General features: G+C 44.1%; 1 protein-coding gene across 1 annotated transcript in view; it reads right to left on the reverse strand.

Moving 5' to 3' along the window:
* LOC115464292 (G2/M phase-specific E3 ubiquitin-protein ligase-like) overlaps window positions 1-22132 on the reverse strand; it is an 87614-nt gene that overhangs the window by 34154 nt on the left and 31328 nt on the right. Inside the window, exons 4-5 of the mRNA XM_030194684.1 lie at window positions 11115-11239; window positions 1287-1446 (exon numbers count right to left, since the gene is read on the reverse strand). Of these exons, the coding sequence (XP_030050544.1) occupies window positions 1287-1446; window positions 11115-11239 (285 nt within the window). The remainder of the gene's footprint in view (window positions 1-1286; window positions 1447-11114; window positions 11240-22132) is intronic.

Consider the following 22132-nt stretch of genomic DNA (forward strand, 5'->3'; position numbering starts at 1 on the left):
ATTCTGTGAGCCGTTAAGCCTTTTTCCTCATATGGAAGGAATTCCATCCCCTTTATCATTTTGGTCGCTTTTCTTTGAACCTTTTCTAATTCCGCTATACAGTGGCGTACCAAGGGGAGGGGGGGGGGGGGCGGTCCGCCCCGGGTGCACGCCGCTGGGGGGGTGCCGCGCGCCTGTCGGCTCTTCGTTTTCATGCTCCCTTTGCCCCAGAACAGGTTACTTCCTGTTCAGGGGCGGAGGGAGCATGAAAACGAAGAGCCGGCAGGCACGCGGCACCCCCCCCCCAGCGGCGTGCACCCGGGGGGGGGGGGTTGCCAGGGGGGGTGTCACGCTATTCCGGGGGGGCGCTGCACCCGGGGGGTGGGACGCATCGGCGATCCGCCCCGGGTGTCAGCCCCCCTAGGAACGCCACTGCCGCTATATCTTTTTTGAGATACAGTGACCAAAATTGAAGGCAAAATTCAAGGTGAGGTCGCACCATGGAGTGAAACAGAGGCATTACAGTATTCTTGGTCTTATTTATCATCCTTTTACTAATAATTCCTAGCATTCTGTTTGCTTTTTTGGCTGCCGCCACCACACACTGAATTGAATTAAATTATTCATGTATTTATTATAAATTTCTACATACTGCCTACATATTAAAACAAAAATTGAAGTGGTTCAGAACAATACGTAAAAAAACAGCTCACAGACTAAGGACCCAAAGCAGAATGGTACTGCAGGCGTGGGTAAATTCTTCCTAACAGATATTTTGGATACTAGTATTTCCAGAATGAAACCAATTCTTTTTAAAGCTTTTAACAAGTTAATGAAAAGCTGCATTTTTCCTGAGCTGAGAAGTGCTGAACGCACCACCATGGAGAGGATGGAAAGGAGGACTTGTAGCCCAGTTCAGCTCTTCCCCATAAGACTCTAACATGTTGTTACAAATCTGCTGCAGTTTCCAGCACAATTGTCGCCTGTATGATGCCTTCAAGCATTCTCAGTATATTTAAGCCAAAAGTCCCCTTGGAGGGAGTATACAGCAGGTGGTCTTGTGGCAACATCGTATGGATAACCAAGAATGCTAGCCCCAGAACAAGCTATATTCTGCTATGTAAGTCACCTGAGGCCACTCTCATACCCAGAATGCCTGCATGCATTTGTGTGTGAAGGGCAACAAATGTAGGAAAGCCATGCAGATGTTTATGCACTCTGTTTTGCATCTTGGCTTGACATCTGTCATCACCTATCAGGGCCCCAAGTGCGGCAGCAGAGTTAGAAAAGGCACAGTTGAAGCATACCTGAAGACACGTTCTGTGGAACCATGTGTATTTGCAACAAGGGCTCCTCAGGACACTGTAGTTGGGTACAGGCTGAACAGTATCGAGACAAACGGCACATACAGCCTTTATGGTCCCTGGAGCAACTTTCTGAATAGGAACATGATCCCAACAATAAGACCTGTCAGAACAGAGAGGAAAACAGTTCATAAATTATGATCAACGTGAACAAGCAATAGTGCAGATATGCAAAAAGATATCTAGTTAAGTTAGTCAGTTAAAGATAACTGAATATCTTTATCCAGTCACCTTAGACCTGCTACATTTGTGACTGACTTTTAACCAAATAAGGGAGGTTATTTGAAGGCTATTCATAATTTCTTGTGAATTTTCGACTATTCTTTGTACTATTCCTAAGTATACATAGATTCTTAGTATTGTACATTGTGCAGAAGTCATACTGGGCTAGAATGGGATATAAAAGCTTATTGTTTTATATTGTATTGTATAAATACCACTATTTACAGGTGCATATCACATACCAATGGCAAAGCCACGGGGGGCCTTAGGAGCCTGGGCTCTACCAACTTGGGTTCAGGCCCCCCCCCCCAAATGAAGCATAATCTGCTGCTTTGGCTGATGGGGGTCCCCAAGCCCCGCTAGCAGAAGCCCTCCTCCTCACAAAGCCAGACAGTTAATGGCACTTTTCCTGGGCCATCGCTGTTCCAGCCAACACCCCCACATGCTTGGTTTTTGTGAAACTGAGCCAGGGAGGCCCACCCCCTGCGCATGTTCATTTTTTGCACATGCACAGGGGGAGGGCCTCCATCGCTCATGCTCAGTTAAAAAAAAAAAAAACAAGCATGTGCATGGCGGGGGTGGGGGGGGGGGGGGGGGTGTTCGGCTGGTGTGGCAGCGGCCCAGGAAAAATACCGTCAACTGCATGGCCGTGGCTGCCATGTTATATATCTAACTGGCAGCCACACTCTTAATTTCCAGCACTTAGATATGTAGGTTTGTAATGTGGGGTAGCTAAAAAAGGAAGTTGCAAAATTGTTACTTCCTTGTGTAAGCACTGACACCTCCATATGGAAGCTGCTGGGTCTGTGCTGTTCATTTTTTCCAATTCAAGTTCAAGCTTATTTGACATATTGCCTATCAGTGGAGATCTAAGTGGTTTACATAATAATAGAATAAAAAGGGGGAAAAAAAAAGAAAGAGACAGGTGAAAAATAAGGACAAACAACCATGTTGTATCATTATAATGTTACCCAAGATCCTCTTGTAACACTAAGAGGCATATTTTCAAAGCACTTAGCCTCCCAAAGTTCCATAGAAACCTATGGAACTTAGGCTCCCAAAGTGCTTTGAAAATATGCCTCTAAATGTCTACCTTCTAATATATTTCCACCATTCATAATGTATTGTAAGCCACATTGAGCCTGCAAATAGGTGGGAAAATGTGGGATACAAATGCAATAAATAAATAAATGAAGAACAAGAGGAAAGGAGGCCAGGAGAGAATACTGTATTACATAAACAGAAAACTGAGGTGGGAAGGAACGTCAGGAGCAGGAGTTATCTCTCTATCACCATCATTGCAGTGCTCTGAGAGCAAGCTATGGCGACATCAATCAGGTGGTGATGGATAAGCTATCAAGAAGCAGAAAGCCTTAAGTTGCGATTTGAAATTGGAAAGGGATAGCTGTATTGTATTTGAAATTGGAAAGGGATAGCTGTATTGTTTGTTACATTTGTACCCTGTGCTTTCCCACTCATGGCAGGCTCAATGCGGCTTACATGGGGCAGTGGAGGGTTAAGTGACTTGCCCAGAGTCACAAGGAGCTGCCTGGGCCTGAAGTGGGAATCGAATTCAGTTTCTCAGGACCAAAGTCCACCACCCTAACCACTAGGCCACCCTAACATGCACAGGGGATAAAGAGGTATACTTTTCCAAAGAAGAGGGGCAGAAACACTAAAAGAAGAATGGCATATAGGCACTCATTTTTAAAGCAGATGAACGTCTCAAAAGGGCCAAAAAAAACATCTAAATAACGATTTTGGTAAGGTAGAATTAGGATGTTTTACACTGTAGTGTGTCCAAATAGCAAGGGAGCTTGTTGGAGGTGTGTTTTGTGCAGGACTAGGGCAGGCCCAAAATTAGATTGCCCAACAGTGATAATGGAATGGGAAGAAAAGTCCAAGGGGACAATGAAGGGCATTTTTATTTAGACCTATTTCAATCACATTCAAGTTAGAAAAAGGTGCTCTGATTGAGCAGCAGACCTCTGGAAGGATTAAGGCATGACCCCTCATAAATCCCCCAGTGATTGCTGTCCCCTTCCCTTTTCCCTAAGAAGTGAAACTGAAAGGGGATACTAGGCCCTATGACAGTTTTAGGTAATATGGTGGGCCTACCAAAATGAGGGGTTGGGTGGTCATTTGGGGAGGGGGTAAAGGTGCGGGCTGAGGGGAGGGAGAAGGGAAGGGAAGGAGAAGGGCTTTTTGGGAGGCCAGAAGGGGACTTCCAGGACTCAAATATCTTTTATATAGTTATGTGGGTCCTAGCCAATATTCAGCCGGGGCCCGCATAACTGTCTTACGTGGGCCCTGACTAAATATCAGCCAGGACCTGCATAAGCTCCAGCGGCCAGAACAATCAAAATTAGCACTGAATATTCAGTGCTGTTGCCAGCACTAAATATCTGGGCTAATTTAGCCAGCAGCATTGATGGGCAGATGATCGAAAGCCCCACGTAGTTCCAAACAGCGCTCTAAAAATAGCACTGGAGCAGCGAATGGCTTTACCAACAGAGCAGGAAGCAGGTCCCAGGAGTACCCTGGTGGTCAGTGCAGTAGACTGTAAACAAGAGGACCCAGGTCCAAATCCCACTCTATCTTTGTTTAGAAATGTGAGCCCTCCAACAGAAACAAGGTACCTACTGTACCTCTCTCTCTCTCTCTATATATATATATATATATATATTGTGAAGGAGAGGACCTGGGGGTAGATAAGATGGAAGTGGAAGAGGAAGAAGGGGGGAGGCTCACGAGCAGACGTAGGCAGAACAGAGCCTTGCCTCCATTCCATCCCCAGAGAGCGAGAAAAGTAGTAATGCCCCCTAGAAAAGGGTGGAGAGAAAAGGACTACATTACCCAGCATTCCCCGAGAGAGAGCAGAGAAAGGGTCGTGACCCCTGTAAAATGGAGGAGAGGAAGAGACTACATTTCCCAGCAACCTCGGGGCAAAGTCTGGAACAGAGATTACCTTCCCCAGCAGGAACAGGGGGAGAACTCTAACAAGGAAAGGGTGGTGCCCCTGCAGGGTAATCAAGGGAAAGAGGAACAGCTGCAAAGTGGGTGGGACGGGGAGCCCATGGAGTATCAAGAAGCTGGGCAGGGAGAAAGAGAGGAGAGCGAGGAAGAGCCTATGGACCTCTCAGCCTGGGCTCACTCATTAGGTAACAAAATAAGGGACCAGGTAACTTCATGGTATGGTAACTGGGCTCAGAGAGGAAAGAGGAAAGGTCATGTGGGAGGATGGGTCAGTGCTTAGAGAGAGTGACCCAGATGGGTGGGGCCTTTTCATTTTCTAGAGCTCAGGCTGTGGTTGAACTGTGAGGTTAAAGAGTTCTGGTTGAAGAGGGATGAGAGATTTTCTCGGAGTGGGCTGCGCCCAGCAGGAAGAAGGTGGAGTGTGAACTGTGGCTAAAAAGCCTAAAAGAAGCTGAAGGGGTTTGAGCTGTGTGCAGAAGCCTCAAGAACTGTGTTTGTTTTTTTTTGTTGGAACTGCTTGCAGTGTGTTGCCCCCTTCCAAGGGAGAGGGGGGGAGAAAGAAGACCCAGGGCTATAAAACTGTCTGAAAGGAACCCAGCTGGGTGCTGGAAGCCTGGGAGTTAAAAGTTGGTTTTTTTTTTTCTTGCTTTGTTTGTAACCCTGAGAGGAGCAACAGGGGGAATTGTGAGGTTTTGGTTGATTCAAGTATTGTGTCTTTTTGCACTACTGGACTGTTGGATCCCAAGCAAAATAAAGAACTTGTTAGTTTTGCTTTGAAGTTGATTTCTTTGAGCCCTGCCCTGTGGACTGCAGTGAACCAGGAGGTTGGGCAGCAAGGGTGAAGGGGAGATCCCGAGGACCCTCAGGCGGAGGGGAGGATCTTCACAATATATATATATGAGACACATGCAAGTCTGAAGACTATTGTAGTGGTGTATCTTTGGGTACTGTAGGTTTTCTTCTGTTCCTGGAGGGTTATAATACAATATAAAGGAGTTAAGGTGGCATTTGTGCCTGGATACCATTGTTAAAAGTTCACTTCACTGACTAAATAGGCTGCTCCTCTGCTCTGCTGGGACATCTATGTGGCCATTTTTGACAAATGTTGCTAGACAGATGTTCTTGGTTTTTTGCCTCTTTTAATTTGGACATTTCATATTGACAAACATACCCCTCACAGAACTAACTTTGCTGACCTGCTTCAATTAGACTACTACAAATCTTATATCTAAATCAAAAATACATAATTCTTTATTACCAAAAATATTAAACATCACCATCAAATCCCACATTTCCCACATCAAGTCCCATAAAATAGTCCGTTATGTTGGAGATAAAGTCCACAATTTTCGACTTGTTACAACTCCTGTTGAATGTGATCTTTGCTTTCACCATAAATATGAACATGAATAAAATTCACGCTCTCGAAATCTCACAAGTGTAATCCAATCCACTTGGTACTTGATCCGTCGCTCTTCACAGGAGCACTAATACTTAAACGGATCTTCACATCCACTGCATAACCAAAGGCTTGACCAAACCAGACGTGGTCTTCACATACATTCTTCACTTTCATATGGTCTCAACACCGGCCGTGTTTCAATCTCTTCATCAGGAGCTACAGATCAAGTACCAAGTGGATTGGATTACACTTGTGAGATTTCGAGAGCGTGAATTTTATTCACATTCAAATTTATGGTGAAAGCAAAGATCACATTCAACAGGAGTTGTAACAAGTCAAAAATTGTGGACTTTATCTCCAACATAACGGACTATTTTATGGGACTTGATGTGGGAAATGTGGGATTTGATGGTGATGTTTAATATTTTTGGTAATAAAGAATTATGTATTTTTGATTTAGATATAAGATTTGTAGTAGTCTAATTGAAGCAGGTCAACAAAGTAAGATCTACTGACATTTATTATAACCCTTGTATTGTGTAACCTCACAGAACTAAGAGACATATACCCCTGGGCTCTTTTGATGATAAAATCTATCTTGATGTCATAGGTATACCTCGAGGAGTCCCAGATGAATACAAGGCCCGTAATCAAATTGCTGCTGGTTTTGAATCCCTATTTTGGTTTGTCTCCATTAATAAAAATGTTGATTGGATTAATTACACTTATTATAACCAACAGAGATTTATCAACTACACTACAGATGCTGTCAAGGGTATTGCAGGACAATTGGATGCTACCAGTCACATGGCTTGGGAAAATCGCCTGGCCCTTGATATGATGTTGGCAAAAGAGGGCGGAGTCTGCATCATGCTGGGAGGAAGTTGCTGCACTTTCATCCCTAACAATACTGCACCTGATGGGAGCATCACCAAGGCGCTGGAAGGACTTACAACTCTTGCCAATGAACTTGCAGAAAATTCTGGTATCGATTCATCCTGGACAGGATGGTTGGACAGTGCCTTTGGCAAGTGGAAAAACTTCTTCATGTTTGGACTGACCACAATTATTGTTGTGATTGTTGTTTTTATACTTTTTGGTTGTTGTATTATACCCCTTGTTAGAAGATTAGTAGAACGCTTAATTGAAACCGCCTTGAGCCAGCAAGATCCTATCGGACAATATGTTTTATACGAAAGAATGCTTCATAATGTTGCACCTGAACATGCTGAAATTCATGCTGATTTTGAATATCTAAATATTAATGTTAATGAACAGTAATGTATAATACATCCATGCATGATCATCTTCCCTTGTCACCAAATACTAATGGGTAACTTAATAAGACCATGGGTGGGTGTTTTAAAGAGTCCCACCTACACCTTATTGTCTTGCTACACATTATCCTCTATCTGTTACACATCCTAGCCACTGTACCTCACAATTATAGTACACTAGTGTCTCTCCTATTTACTATCCACCTCCTAGTGCTCATGCAATTGCCTAGCCATAACGGGTAAGTCAGGACCGAGTCTTTCCCCCTACTATGGGATTCTCAGGCCTGCAACCTAAGACAACCAGGAATTGGAGCACTAATCATCTGCTTGCTGAGAACACGCAGATCCTAAGGTGTGCATATTCACCTAGAGATAAGACTAGGTGTCATATAAAAAACACTGGTAACGTCCAACTTTGGTGAAGGTCTTGCTTACGAAGACCTTCAAGGGAGGAACTATTTATATGGGACATGCAGGTTATGAACCATAAAATAACTTTACAGCAGTAATTGAGAATTATGAGCAAAGCCTGTGTGAACAGGTTAAAGAATCACTGAGAAACTAAATAATAAGAATTATACAGAATGTGAATCTCATGTCAGCCTGCCCTTCTGTTGGAGACACAGGCAGATATGGAGTCATAACAAAGATGTGTGGCAAGAGAATACTGTAATGTAAGAGGGAAAATTTGCTGTTGATCATGGAAGCAGATAATGAAGGAGACATAACTTTAGTTGCTGGGAAGATGGTTTTTGCAAGTAGGATAACCTTACTAACCTTACTTATTATAAACAAATATGTTAGGAAGAATTTTGCTTCTGTAAAGATAGAATTTGCTAGAATGGGCTGAAATATGAGAGAAATGTTGATTTTGTACTTCTAATACTAGCCTATGAGAGAAATGCTAACTTTGTACTTCCAATACTAGTCTACGAGAGAAAAGAGTATAAAAGGAGAATTATGGAGAGAGGCAACCAGAGAGTTAATGTCAGAGGTCATGTTTGTGTCTCGGTTGCTGTCTCATATGAGAATTAATTAATTATATTGCTTATTCTAATTGTATTCCTGATTGGTAAGTGTAATAAACAATTACTGATTATTCTCATATTACTCTAGCCTTCTGTGTCTTTCTGTCTCTCCACCATAATTCCTGGAGTCCTGGACATCCCAGGTTACAGGTAACTAGTACCTTTATACCTGGGAGAGGGCAGAAAGATAAACACTGTTCATTTTGGACATTTTCAGCACAAGAATGTCCTTCTCATGTATTTTCAAACAGGAAATCCCAACGTTTTTCCTGTTCGAAAATAGCTATGAGATGGATTTTTGGGGGACATTTTGTGAAGGACAAGGACTTTTTTTTTTGCACTTAGATATTATTTTGAAAATGCCCCTCATAGCCTCCCAACGAACCTTCCAATAGGAGGGGACTACAACATGATGATGATTGGACAATTGAAGGGCTCTTTGAGAAGCGGTATGAAAAGGCTAGTGAGAAATAAGCGGTGCCCTGAGGATTGAATCTGATGGGTGAGGATAAGAAACTTGTAAGGGATCCTGTAAGAGATGAGGATCCAGTGCTCTATCTGAAAAAGAGGGGTAACATGATCAAACGCTATCTTACCATGGAGTAGCCTGTGTTCTCCACAAACTTAAGGCTGTTACTCTGAAGACTGGGGAGAACACATAACATAGTAAATGGCAGCAGATAAAGACCTGAACAGTCCATCCAGTCTAACCAAAAGTCACACTCATTATCAACTCACAATTAAACCAACAATGAATGTGGTATAAAATACTTGATTTTAATCCTTCTTTGCCATGTTTGGGACATAGAACACAGAAGTCCACCCGGCACTGTCCTTACATAAAAGGGAGTTGCAATAATTGAAACATGCCATAGTCACACCACTCCTTAAAAAACCTTCATTGGACCCTACCTGTCCTTCCAACTATCGCCCTATCTCCCTCCTCCCTTTCCTATCCAAGATACTTGAACGTGCCGTTCACTGCTGTTGCCTTGACTTTCTTTCATCTGAAGCTACTCTTGATCCACTTCAATCTGGCTTTCACTCCCTTCATTCAACTGAAACAGCGCTTGCTAAAGTCTCCAATGATCTGTTCCTAGCCAGATCCAAAGGTCTCTATTCTATCCTCATCCATCTCAATCTATCTGCTGCTTTTGACACTGTTGATCACAGCCTACTCCTTGATACGCTGTCCTCACTTGGATTTCAGGGCTCTGTTCTTTCCTGGTTTTCTTCTTATCTCTCCCAGCGTACCTTTAGTGTATACTCTAGTGGATCCTCTTCTACTTCTACTCCATGGTAAGATATCCCACTGTCAGTTGGTGTACCTCAGGGATCTGTCCTAGGACCTCTTCTCTTCTCCATCTATACTTCTTCCCTTGGTACTCTGATCTCATCCCATGGTTTTCAGTATCATCTTTACGCTGATGACTCCCAGATCTACCTCTCCCCACCAGAAATCTCAGCCGAAATCCAGGCCAAAGTATCAGCCTGCCTGTCTGACATTGCTGCCTGGATGTCTCAGCGCCATCTGAAACTAAACATGACCAAGACTGAGCTTCTTATCTTTCCCCCTAAACCAACCTCTCCTCCTCCCCCATTCTCTATTTCTGTGGATAACACTCTCATCCTTCCTGTCTCATCAGCTCGTAACCTTGGGGTCATCTTCGACTCCTCCCTCTCCTTCTCTGCACATATTCAACAGACTGCTAAAACCTGTTGTTTCTTTCTCTATAATATCAGCAAAATTCGCCCTTTCCTTTCTGAGCACACTACCAGAACCCTCATCCACGCTCTTATCACCGCTCGCTTAGACTATTGCAACTTGCTTCTCACAGGTCTCCCACTTAGCCATCTCTCTCCTCTTCAATCTGTTCAAAATTCTGCTACACGACTAATATTCCATCAGGGTCATTATGCTCATATTAGCCCTCTCCTCAAGTCACTTCACTGGCTTCTACTACTACTACTACAAATCATTTCTACAGCGCTACCAGTCGTACGCAGCACTTTACAATTGAACATGAAGAAAGACAGTCCCTGCTCAAAAGAGCTTACAATCTAAATCAGGACAGACAGGACAAATAAGGGATAACGGTAGGACAGACAGATAGGACACATAAGGAAAGGGGACTATTAAAGAGGAAGACAAGATAAAGGTTACGAGCAGGTGACTAGTTAGGAATTAAAAGCAGCATCAAACACGTAGGCCTTTAGCCCGGATTTGAAGGCGGCCAGGGATGGAGTTTGATGTAATGGCGCTTCCTATCCGTTTCCGCATACAGTTCAAACTCCTCTTATTGACCTATAAGTGCATTCACTCTGCAGGTTCTCAGTACCTCTCCACTCTCATCTCTCCCTACATTCCTCCCTGGGAACTCCGTTCACTGGGTAAATCTCTCTTATTTGCACCCTTCTCATCCACTGCTAACTCCAGACTCCGTTCCTTTTGTCTTGCTGCACCATATGCCTGGAATAGACTTCCTGAGCTGGTACATCAAGCTCCATCTCTGACCGTCTTCAAATCTAAGCTAAAAGCCCACCTTTTTGATGCTGCTTTTAACTCCTAACCCTTGCTCACTTGTTCAGAACCCTTATTTTATCATCCTCACTTTAATATTCCCTTATCTCTGGTTTGACCTGTTTGTTTGTCCTAATTAGATTGTAAGCTCTGTCGAGCAGGGACTGTCTCTTCATGTTCAAGTGTACAGTTCTGCGTACGTCTAGTACCGCTATAGAAATGATAAGTAGTAGTAGTAGTAAGATTGGATTTGATGATGTTAACTAAATTCCTGGAATTAAAATTGTGGGTCACTAATGCCCTTGTGTAGGTAGCCTAGTTCAAGGTTTAAAAAAAAACTCTTACCCAAATGTTTGAAAAAACTGAAAAATACATTCTTTATCCAGCCCACAGGGGAAGTGGAAGCTCTTGTGGCAGTTCTTGGCACTGCAGCCAATGGAAGCGCCTTTTTGTTTACAAATGGAGCAGGTCTAGGAAGAAAGTACAAGCAGGTCACAGCTCCTGGCATGAAAAGTGCAACAAAGTATCAACAGAGTACAAGCTGAAGAATTTCTATTCAATGTCAGAAAATCCTATTACCATGGCCAAAGGAAGAGCCTGACTGGAGTGTCTCAACTAGAGCCCAACCGAACCCAGGATCTTTGGTTTCTGCCGAAACTGAATCTGTGACCAAAATTGGCCACTCAGTTCAGTAGAAACCAAAATTGTAAATGAAACTACCCCCCTCAACCTGACCAAAAAAGTCCCTGTCCCGACCCAAGCCTAGCCTACCCCACCCCCCAGTGGCAGTGGCCTCCTTTCTCTTGACCTCCCTCCCCAGTAGGACCTCCCTGGTCTTACCTTAGGAAGGCCTGGTGGTCTAGTGGAGTCTTCGAGGGCAGGAAGAAACCCCACTTCTTCCTGCCACGTGCCAATGTTCCATTTGCACTGGCTGCCGAGACTTCCAACAGCAGTCTCACGAGGCTGCCACAGGAGGTCCCGGCAGCCATTCTGCCATTGGAACCAACATGGACAGGAGTGAGTCTCCTGCCCATGCTCGTTCCAGTTGCAAAATGGCTGCTGGGACCTCCCGTGGCAGTCTTGCAAGAAAGCTAATAAAAGCAAAGAAAGCAAATAGAATGTTAGGTATTATTAGGAAAGGAATGGAAAACAAAAATGAGGACAATCTGGCTGCTCATGGTATACAGAGCACCTCGTAACAACACATTATCTGTGCAAGAACTCCTAGACCTTATTACTCAAGTGACCCTGAATTACCCTAGGTTGGTGATCATGGGAGACTTCAATCTACACATCAAAACCCCAGATACCACCACAGCTGCCTTTCTGGACATGATGACAGCACTAGGATTTACACAGGTGATCAAGTCTCCAACCCACGAAAAGGGTCACATACTAGGCCTGGTATTCTACAAAGTGGTGGATATCCCAGAATTCTAATTAAATTCTTCTTAAGTGACCACCTGAAACAAATGGCACCTCCCAGAGTTTGGAAGGAGATCAGAGACAAAACTGACCGCTGAGAATTTCCTAGAGGCCTTGGACTATCCACATGTAGATGAAAAGACAACAGTGTCAGAACAAGTTGACATATGGAATACACACTTAGCCAAGACCTTAGAGAAAACAGCACCACTAAAAACGGTCTTATGCCCCACTCACAAACGCTCACCTTGGTTTTCTCCAGAACTTCGGATCCTTAAACGCGAAGGACAAAAACTGGAAAGGAGATGGCACAAATCTCACCTGGATGAAGACAGGCTAAACTGCAGGAAGCACATGGCAAAGTACCGCCAAGCCTTATCAGCAACCAAAGTATTTCTCTCAATGCATTGCACAGGCTGCCAATTCAACCAAGCAGCTGTTCAGTATAGTAAACAGCCTATAGCAACCCCCACAACAAAACCAGCCTCCGCAGTCTAAACTGAACTGCAATGATTTTGCTGCATACTTTGCCAACAAAATTAAAAGTCTCCATCAGGATTTACAGGCAATCCCACCCAGTGCCCAACCAGTCCAGGGGTGCACAAACTCACCCCCTCCTAACAGAGACAAATGGAACACTTTTAACCTAATAACAGAGGACAGCCTTGACAAACTCATAAGAGACTTTCGACCAACTACCTGCTCCCTTGATCCCTGCCCATCAAAGACAGTGCAGCAGGCAAGTATGGGCCTTATAGAAGGTGCCACAAAAATTGTGAACACCTCTCTTTCTAATGGGCAACTACCAACAGCATTGAAAAGGGTAGTGGTTCACCCTCTGCTCAAGAAAAACAACCTTGACCAAGACAAACTTGAAAGTTACAGGCCAGTATCCAACATCCCGTTTCTAGGGAAACTCATAGAACAAACAGTCTGTGTTCAACTTAATGAATGGCTAGAAAAGAGTAACTGGCTAGATCCATGTCAATCTGGATTCAGACCCGGTTATGGAACAGAAACGGTCCTCGTATCCCTGCTAGATGATCTTCACAGAAACCGAGACAAGGGATTCACCTCGATGTTAGTACTGCTAGATTTCTCATCAGCTTTTGACACTGTGGATCATGATATCTTGATAGCACGACTGACAGAAACAGGTATCAGTGGAACAGCACTTGCCTGGTTCAGATCCTATCTATCAGGCAGGCAACAATCCATAATGTTTGGCAACAACTCATCACCACCATGGACACTGACCTGTGGGGTACCACAAGGATCGATACTGTCACCTATTCTGTTCAATATCTACCTCAAGCCACTAGCTGATCTGATTCGGTCAATGGACACTCAGTTCTACATCTATGCGGATGATGTGCAGCTACTCATACCCATTGAACCTGACTTACCTACCGCCTTGAATAAACTGATTACTTGTCTAGCATCAATTCAAGGATGGGCTAATCACAATAAACTTTGCCTGAACCGAAGTAAAACCGAGCTTCTCTGGGTCCCTAACGCAAGTGGATACATACCTGACATCAAAATCCCCTTTGGGAAGTATGAACTCCCCCTCAAAGCACAAGTCAGGAACCTTGGAATACAGTTAGATTCAACAGTTACTCTGATTCCCCAAATCCAAGCAACCTTCAAGAGCTGTTTCTACTATTTGTGACAGCTATGCTGCCTCTCTCCTTACATCATGAAGGTAAATCTTATCCCAATTGTGCATGCCATGGTAACATCAAGACTGGATTACTGCAATGCACTATACAATGGTCTGACTACAAAGGGCCTGCACCAGCTCCAGTTGATTCAGAATGCAGCAGCAAGACTCATAGAAGGTTGCAAGCGACGTGACCACATCACACCATTTTTGCAACAACTTCATTGGCTACCAGTACAATACAGGGCTAAATTTAAAACTCCATGTCTGATCTTCAAGGCCCTGAAAGGAAATGGCCTCGAGTATCTGAAGAATAGGATGATCCTCCACACACCGCCAAGGACACTAAGGTCCTCCCAAGGACTTTCACTAACTACACCCTCTCCAAAAGACATTACACGATGTGATACCTGCAAGCAAGCCTTCTCTGGAGTAGCCCCCACACTCTGGAATGCATTGCCTGAAAGGCTCCGCTTAACACAAGACTATCTCTACTTCAGAAAGCAGGTGAATGCTTGACTCTTCAACCAAGCCTTTAATGGAAGAAGTAACTAACTTGTTAGTCTCACTCACACACACAAGGATTGTCTCGGGCTGCACATACTGCAGCAGGACTCCTAGCCTAATTGAGATAATATTTAGCCATCTCTTGGACCTCATGTGCAACTTTCTTCAAATCAGTCACCTTACTTTCAAATTCTTCCTACTTTCTTACTCATCTATATGTTACAACTTTGCCTTACCCTTCACTACCAATTATAATTCTATTACGTATTGTGTTGTCATTGCAAGTAGTATACCATGCCATATTTTGTATTGTTACTTGAATATTTTTACTGCTGTAATTGCCTATTGCTCATGTTTGATCTGTTCTTAGTGTACACCGCCTTGAATGAATTCCTTCAAAAAGGCGGTAAATAAATCCTAATAAATAAATAAATAAGATTGCTGTAGGAAGTCTTGGCAGCCATTGCAAATGGAGCAGTGGCACGGGGCAGGAACGAGTGGGGTTCATTCCTGCTTTCAAAGAGTCCACTAGACCACTAGGCCTTCCTAAGGTACACCTGAGGAGGGCATATGGGTGGGGGGTGGGGGAAGTGATCATGGGGGGCAGGGGGGTTGGAGGCATGTTTGGCCGAAACCCAAACCTGTATTTCGGTGCTGAATCCAAAACCGAAACCAAAATTTGGTTGGCCTCTAGTCTTATCATTCAGTTTGGGTGACTGTTGCCTCAGAAAATGATTTTCCATCCTGATTCCGTCTTTCCTGTCAATTGTAAGAAATGACCAAAGGATAATGGGATAGGCAATTTTCAGAATCTTGTAAGAAAATCTTCTGCTAGTATGGACCACCTGAGAACCCAATTAGATTCTTTTCCTTTCTGGCCAGGCAGCCTCCACCTACGTCTTGGACTTCCAACCCCTTTGGAACCTGCCCTACCCTGTTCACTGCCATTAATGACCAGCAAAGTTAAAGGTTAACATGCCATGAGCCTTCATGCAGAGCAACTGTGTCTCCTCACCTTTTTGCAGTCTCTATCCCCTTCAGTCTAGTTCAGACCTCATGACTGGAACCCTCAGTTGCAAGGACCTTTCCTCTGGAACCCAGTAAAAGTGTGCCCTTAGCACAGCTAATAGGGATTTTTTTCAGAGGGTACTGAGTACCAGCACTTTTTCCATTGCCTTCTCAAATTGACCCATTGTCCCCAAGAATTAACAAAAGATCCCAGGCTCTGCATACCAATGCTGCCTTTCATAGTTCTGTGACTGGTTGCAAGGGTCCTGGCTGTTGTGGAAGGGTCCCTCAGCGATTACCCACCCCTAAAGAATGGCCTGGCATTTGGGTACCGGAACCTTTATTGCTAGAAGAAATACACTCCCCCTGATATTCAGCCAGTGGTGGTCATTGTTTTTTTTAAACACTTATCATAGTCAGCTAGATTAGCTCCCAATATTCAGTGCTGGGTCATGTCTGGGCACTGACATTGAATACCGGGGGCTAAATATGGTGGGGATGGCTGTTGGAGCCTATGTGGGTCCCGACCTATATTCAGCCGGGACCTACATTATCTTTTAACTTTAAAGGCCCCCTCACAATGTTTAACCATACAGTTTTAGAAGTCATTTAGCTGCACAAAATAGTGCCTTATGTAAGTAAATAAGCATGTATCAAGATATGCATATTTAGCCTCGTTCCCCCTAATTCTATAATCTTAAAGGTCAATATCCAAACCCTGTTAACTGGGTAAAAGGACCTCTTGCCCAGATAACTGGCCCTGAGTGGGCCCTGAGGGAAAATTCAGCAGCACTTGGGTAATGTCAGTACCCAGACACGGCCCACCACTGAATTTCCAGACATAATTTGGTGGCGGCAGCCAGCATTAAAAAAAAACCACACCACTGGCTGAATCCTTTAGCACCTAAATTTGAGCACCATTTAAGCACTAAGATTAAAGAACACAAGCACTTACACATGTTAATGTAACATTCATGCACATAAGTTCCGGTTGGGTGCTAAATGGTATCCTACGTGCTAAGGGATCCTTTTACTAAGGTGACCTCATGGATTTAGCACCTGCTGATTAGCATGCCCCATATATTCCTATGGGCGTCTTATCATTTAGCACACTTTAAATCTGTTAGCACACCTTAGTAAAAGAATGTAGGGGGAGCTGGTCCACCACCCTCCTTGTCTTTGTGGTTGAGAAGGGCTAGTGGCAGTTTGAAATATCTTGGCATACATTTACATGTGGATCCCAAGGAAATGTATCGTATGAACATTTGTTCCAAATTGGATAGTATTAAGCAATTCTGTAATAAATGGAAGGATTTAACTCTCTCGCTATTTGAGTAGACTGCCCTTTTAAAAATGGTGACCCTTCCCAAATTACTTTGCCCTTTACGGATAATCCCTTTTTGGATATTAGGTAGGGAGGATCGGATGTATAAAGGGGTGATACAATGTTTTATCTACAGGGGTAAGAAGTCAAATTGAATTATACAAAAAAGAACCACAAATGGGCCTTCGGGAATAGAATAAATAGAAGTCCTTTATTACATAGACCCAATATAGGCTGTGTTTCGGAGTTTCTAGTCAGGAGTCAATTTGTAGTGAGTCCTCTCACAGAAAACACAAAAGGGTCACTGTTCTTAAAACACTAATGCAAACAGTGCAAAAAGGACAACAACTAATGGCAATGCTACAACCAACTGTTTCAGCGCAGAAAATCAAAACCGCATTCAATCACAAAGTTACAGCGTGTCTTCAAATGCGGTGATTTTCAGCAAAACCTTCTCTTCTGCTACCCTTCAGGAATTATATAATAGGGAAAGCCACTATCTTCCCCCAGAATTTGGCCCCCTAGTGGCAGGTGATTTAGATGGTACGACTCTGCTCCATCTCTCAGGATTGTCACATTGGACGGAAGGGCTACATTTTTTAATTAGGCCACTACAGAAGGCTTGGGCATATTGGTGGAGGTTTTGGAGTCTGTCCCCCCAAATTTATTCATTTTTGGCTTTGACAAGAACCTCCAGTTCACACCGGGTTTGGGACCCTCACACCTTGGCTGTTGGAAAGAGGCAGGATGTGGGGTCACGAGTGATATTCTCATGTTAACAGAGGATGGTTTTCCTACCTTTGAACAACTAAAAGGTAAATGGAAAATTCCTAATAGCAATTTCATACATTATCTACAAGTTTGTCATTACTGGACAAATTTAAAGCAACAATCACAGGTTAGTGTCAAATGGAATGAGATGGATGAATTTTAAGGGCTACCACACATTTAATCGTCTCTCTAATTGGTACTAGGATGGCTTCCTTAAAGTGACACTTATAAATGGTGTGGCGAAGGTTTGGGCTTCTGAACTGGGGATAAATTATGACAATGACATCTTCACTAAGATTTGGAAGGACAGCTAAAGGCTTCTCACTAATGCAGACTATCAAGAAACTTACTTTATGATGATTCACAGACTCTACCTCACAAGAGAACGAGGTTACAAAATGAAGTTGTGAAACATAGATACCCGTCTTTGATGTAAAAGATACATAGGTTCATGGTTACATACTTTATTGTTGGAATGTCCACGACTGGGTACATTACGGACCCAGGCAATAGCTGCTAGAGAAGTTATAGGGAGACAGTTGCTCAATACTTACAGCCTGTTAATGTTGGGGGACTGGGAGAGGGAACCAGAGGCTCAAAATATGGTTAGCTTATCGATACACTTGTAGGGGATACTCTGAGATAAACTGGAGCTAATATCTCATTAACACAAATATGCTCCAGAGCGCTATTCTTCCAATATGAAAATATTTATTCCAATTGCCAATTAAATATAAAGCATATAGATAATACCACTGCCAGCTCACTCATACCATTCACTCATCTCAATCAAACCACTTTCATTCTTTTATCTACTAAAAGATTTAAACAGACGAGTCCAATAAAACCTTGCCCAGAGGCCGAAAGTTCCAGCTTGTGGATAAATCAAGGAAAAAATCCAAACGTCATTAGTATGTCCATATCCAAAATTATATATAGTCTGTTAAAGACAGCCATATACTAGCTCTTCATTCAGATCACTGGGTATTTCACTTAGATCCTGTGTAAAACAGCTGGACTCAAATCTTTCTGTGGCAACACTGAACCAGCATCAGATCTTCCAAACTGCTATGGTTATCTGGTCACATGGTATGTAGGCTCCATTCACTACACAAACTAGCATATTCACTGTTCAATTGCTCCCCAATGCGGGACCGCATTTCGCTTTCTTCTTCAGGAGGAACAAGTAAAATCCCTATGAAAGAAAATCACACTGAATGAAGAACTAGTATATGGGTGTCATTAACAGACTATCAGGGGCATTTTCGAAAGAGAAGGACGCCCATCTTCCGACACAAATTGGGAAATGGGCATCCTTCTCTCAGGGTTGCCCAAATCGGCATAATCGAAAGCCGATTTTGGGTGCCCTCAACTGCTTTCCGTCACGGGGGTGAACAAAGTTCACGGGCGGTGTGTCGGCACCGTACTGAAGGCGGGACTGGAGCGTGATTAAGAGATGGGAGTCCTCGGCCGATAATGGAAAAAAGAAGGGCGTCCCTGACGAGCATTTGGCTGACTTTACTTGGTCCATTTTTTTCACGACCAAGCCTCAAAAAGGTGCCCAAACTGACCAGATGACCACCAGAGGGAATCGGGGATGAGCTCCCATTACTCCCCCAGTGGTCACCAACCCCCTCCCACCCCCAAAAAAATTTTTAAACATTTTTTGCCAGCCTTTATGCCAGCCTCAAATATCATACCCAGCTCCATCACAGCAGTATGCAGGTCCCTGGAGCAGTTTTTAGTGGGTGAAGTGCACTTCAGACAGGCGGACCCAGGCCCACCCCCCCTACCTGTTACACTTGTGCTGGTAAATGTGAGCCCTTCAAAACCCACCCGAAATCCACTGTACCCACATGTAGGTGCCCCCCTTCATCCCTAAGGGCTATGGTAGTGGTGTACAGTTATGGGGAGTGGGGTTTGTGGGGCACAGCACACAAGGTAAGGGAGCTATGTACCTGGGAACAATTTGTGAAGTCCACTGCAGTGCTCCCTAGGGTGCCCGGTTGGTGTCCTGGCATGTCAGGGGGACCAGTGCACTATGAGTGCTGACTCCTCCCACGACCAAATGCCTTGGATTTGGTCATTTTTGAGATGGACGTCCTCGGTTTCCATTATGGCCGAAAACCGGGGACGACCATCTCTAAGGTTGAGATTTGGGCGACCCTGACCGTATTATCAAAACGAAAGATGGACGCCCATCTTGTTTTGATAATACGAGTTTCCCCGCCCCTTTGCCGGGACATCCTTAGAGATGGGCGCCCCTGTTCGAAAATGCCCCTCTACATATAATTTTGGATATGAACATACTAATGAAGTTTGTTTTTTTCCCTTTAGTTACCCACAAACTGGAACCTTTGGCCTCTAGGCAAGATATTACTGGACTTGTCTGTTTAGATTTTTTTAGTAGATAAGAGAATTAAGTGGTTTGATTGAGAGGAGTGAATGGTATGAGTGAGCTAGGAGTGATATTATCTATATGCTTTATATTTAATTGGCAATTGGAATAAATATTTTCATAGTGGAAGAATGGCGTTCTGGTGCATATTTGTGTATAAGCATTAATAGGTTATCGATAACCATAAAAAAATTGTCTTATATGCCTTATTGGGGGTACACAAAGTGATTTTATATTTTTGGAAAAGGGAAGAGCCTTCCACTGTACTGATCTATGTGATGTGTGAATGAACTGGTTTGATAGGGAGGGCGTATAAGGGGGGAGGATTTGGGTGAATGTTGGTATTTGTGATGGTGTGGATGTTGTTTTCAAATATTTATTAATTTAAGAAAAAAAAAGAAGTCTTGGATATGACCCCTTGTAGATCAGAGCCCACCATGGGGGGAGGGGGGTATTTGAGTTATTTTTATTCTATACTTTAACATTGTTTTGTTATTTATGATTGATGTTGTGATTTAAAGGCTGATTAATAAACAGAATAAAAAAAAAAAAAAGAACATTGTTGCAACCTGCCTTCTCTGATGGATTATGCGATCAGTGTGTGTTTCTTATTTACTGCCTTCTCTGATAGCATTGTGGCTATATTTCATTCTGCTTTTCCCAGTGGCGTAGCCAGACTGCCAATTTTGGATGGGCCTGAACCTAAAGTGGGTGGGCACAAAATTTTCTCTCTACCCCCCTTCCCCAGCAAAATTTAGTCACACTAATCAGATGCATTTGTCACACAGGAGTAAAGTGCTGCTTTTCAGTGCATAAGGTTTCAGAAAATAATTTATTTAATAGCCTAACACCCTTTTCAATGAGCTTTCAGAGGTCAAAACCTCCTGCCTCAGGTCAGTATAATGCTGTTATGGTATCCTCTCCTGACCTAAGGAAGGAAGTATTGGTCTCCAAAACTTTATTAACACAGGTACCATATTACTTTATCCTAAATTAAAAATAAAATTATTTTCTTTACCTTTGTTGTATGGCCATTTACTTTTTCTCATTGTGTTGCTCCCAGTCTCTAGATTCTGCTTTCCTTCGTCTTTCTCTTGCCAGGGTTTCCTGTCCATTCATCACCTATGGCTTTTCATCTTTTCCTCACCCTTTTTCTCCACATGCCCCTTCCTCTTATTCTCCAGTCTTTCCCTACTCTGTCCTCTCCCTCTTTCCATCCAGCAGCTCCCCTCTTTCTAGCCCCATCCTTCCAGTGTCTCCCCTCTTTCTTTTGCATCCAGCGTCTCCTTTTTCTCCCTACCCTTCCATCCAGTGTCTTCCCTCTTTCTCTCCTCATCCTTCCACCCATCTACCTTCTCTCCTGATCCTTCCATCTAGTGTCTCTATCTCCCCTCTCCTTATATCCAGTGTCTCTCTCTCTACCCTTTTCTGTACAGTCTCCCCCCGCTCTCCACATCCTTCCAGTCTCTCCCCTTTCTCTCTGCATCCTTTCATCCATCTCCCCTCTTTCTCTCCCTATCCTCCCATGTCCAGCAGCTCTCTCCCATCCAATCCCCTCCTCCTCTCCATCCCATGTCCAGCAGCTCTCTCCCTTTCCTCTAGTCCCTTCTTCCTCCCTTGTCAAGCAGCTCTCCAGCCCCTTCCTCCTCTCCCTCCCATGTCCAGTAGCTCTCTCCCTTCCTCCTCTCCCTCCCATGTCCCAGCAGCTCTCTCCCTTCCCTCCAGTCCCTTCTTCCTCTCCCTTCCATGTCCAGTAGCTCTCTCCCTTCCCTGCAGTCTCTTCTTCCTATTCCTCCCTTGTCCAGCAGCACTCCAGCCCCTTCCTCCTCTCTCTCCCATGTCCCAGCAGCTCAGTCACTTTCCCTCCCCCGCCCATCCTTATCCTTCGTGCGCTGTCGCTGCCCTTTTGTCCCGTGAGGCAACGTTCAGCGTTTCCTTCCTGCCCTGTCTTCTCCCCAGGCTCCGCTGCATCAGTCCATGCAAGTGGAATCCTTCTCCTTTTCGCCCGTCGCGCTGCGCTGCCATACACACAAGCAGCTTCGCTCCCCCCTGCCGCGTTCATCCGGCCCTAAACAGGAAGTGCATCAGAGAGGGCCAGATGGACGCGGCAGGGAGGAGCGAAGCTGCTTGTGTGTATGGCAGCGCAGCGCGACGGGTGAAAAGGAGAAGGATTCCACTTGCAGGGACTGATGCAGCGGAGCCTGGGGAGAAGACAGGGCAGGATGGAAACACTGAACACTGCCTCCATGGGACAAAAGGGCAGCGAC

Source organism: Microcaecilia unicolor, chromosome 3 (assembly GCF_901765095.1).
Source record: "Microcaecilia unicolor chromosome 3, aMicUni1.1, whole genome shotgun sequence".
In the NCBI taxonomy this organism is placed as follows: domain Eukaryota; kingdom Metazoa; phylum Chordata; class Amphibia; order Gymnophiona; family Siphonopidae; genus Microcaecilia; species Microcaecilia unicolor.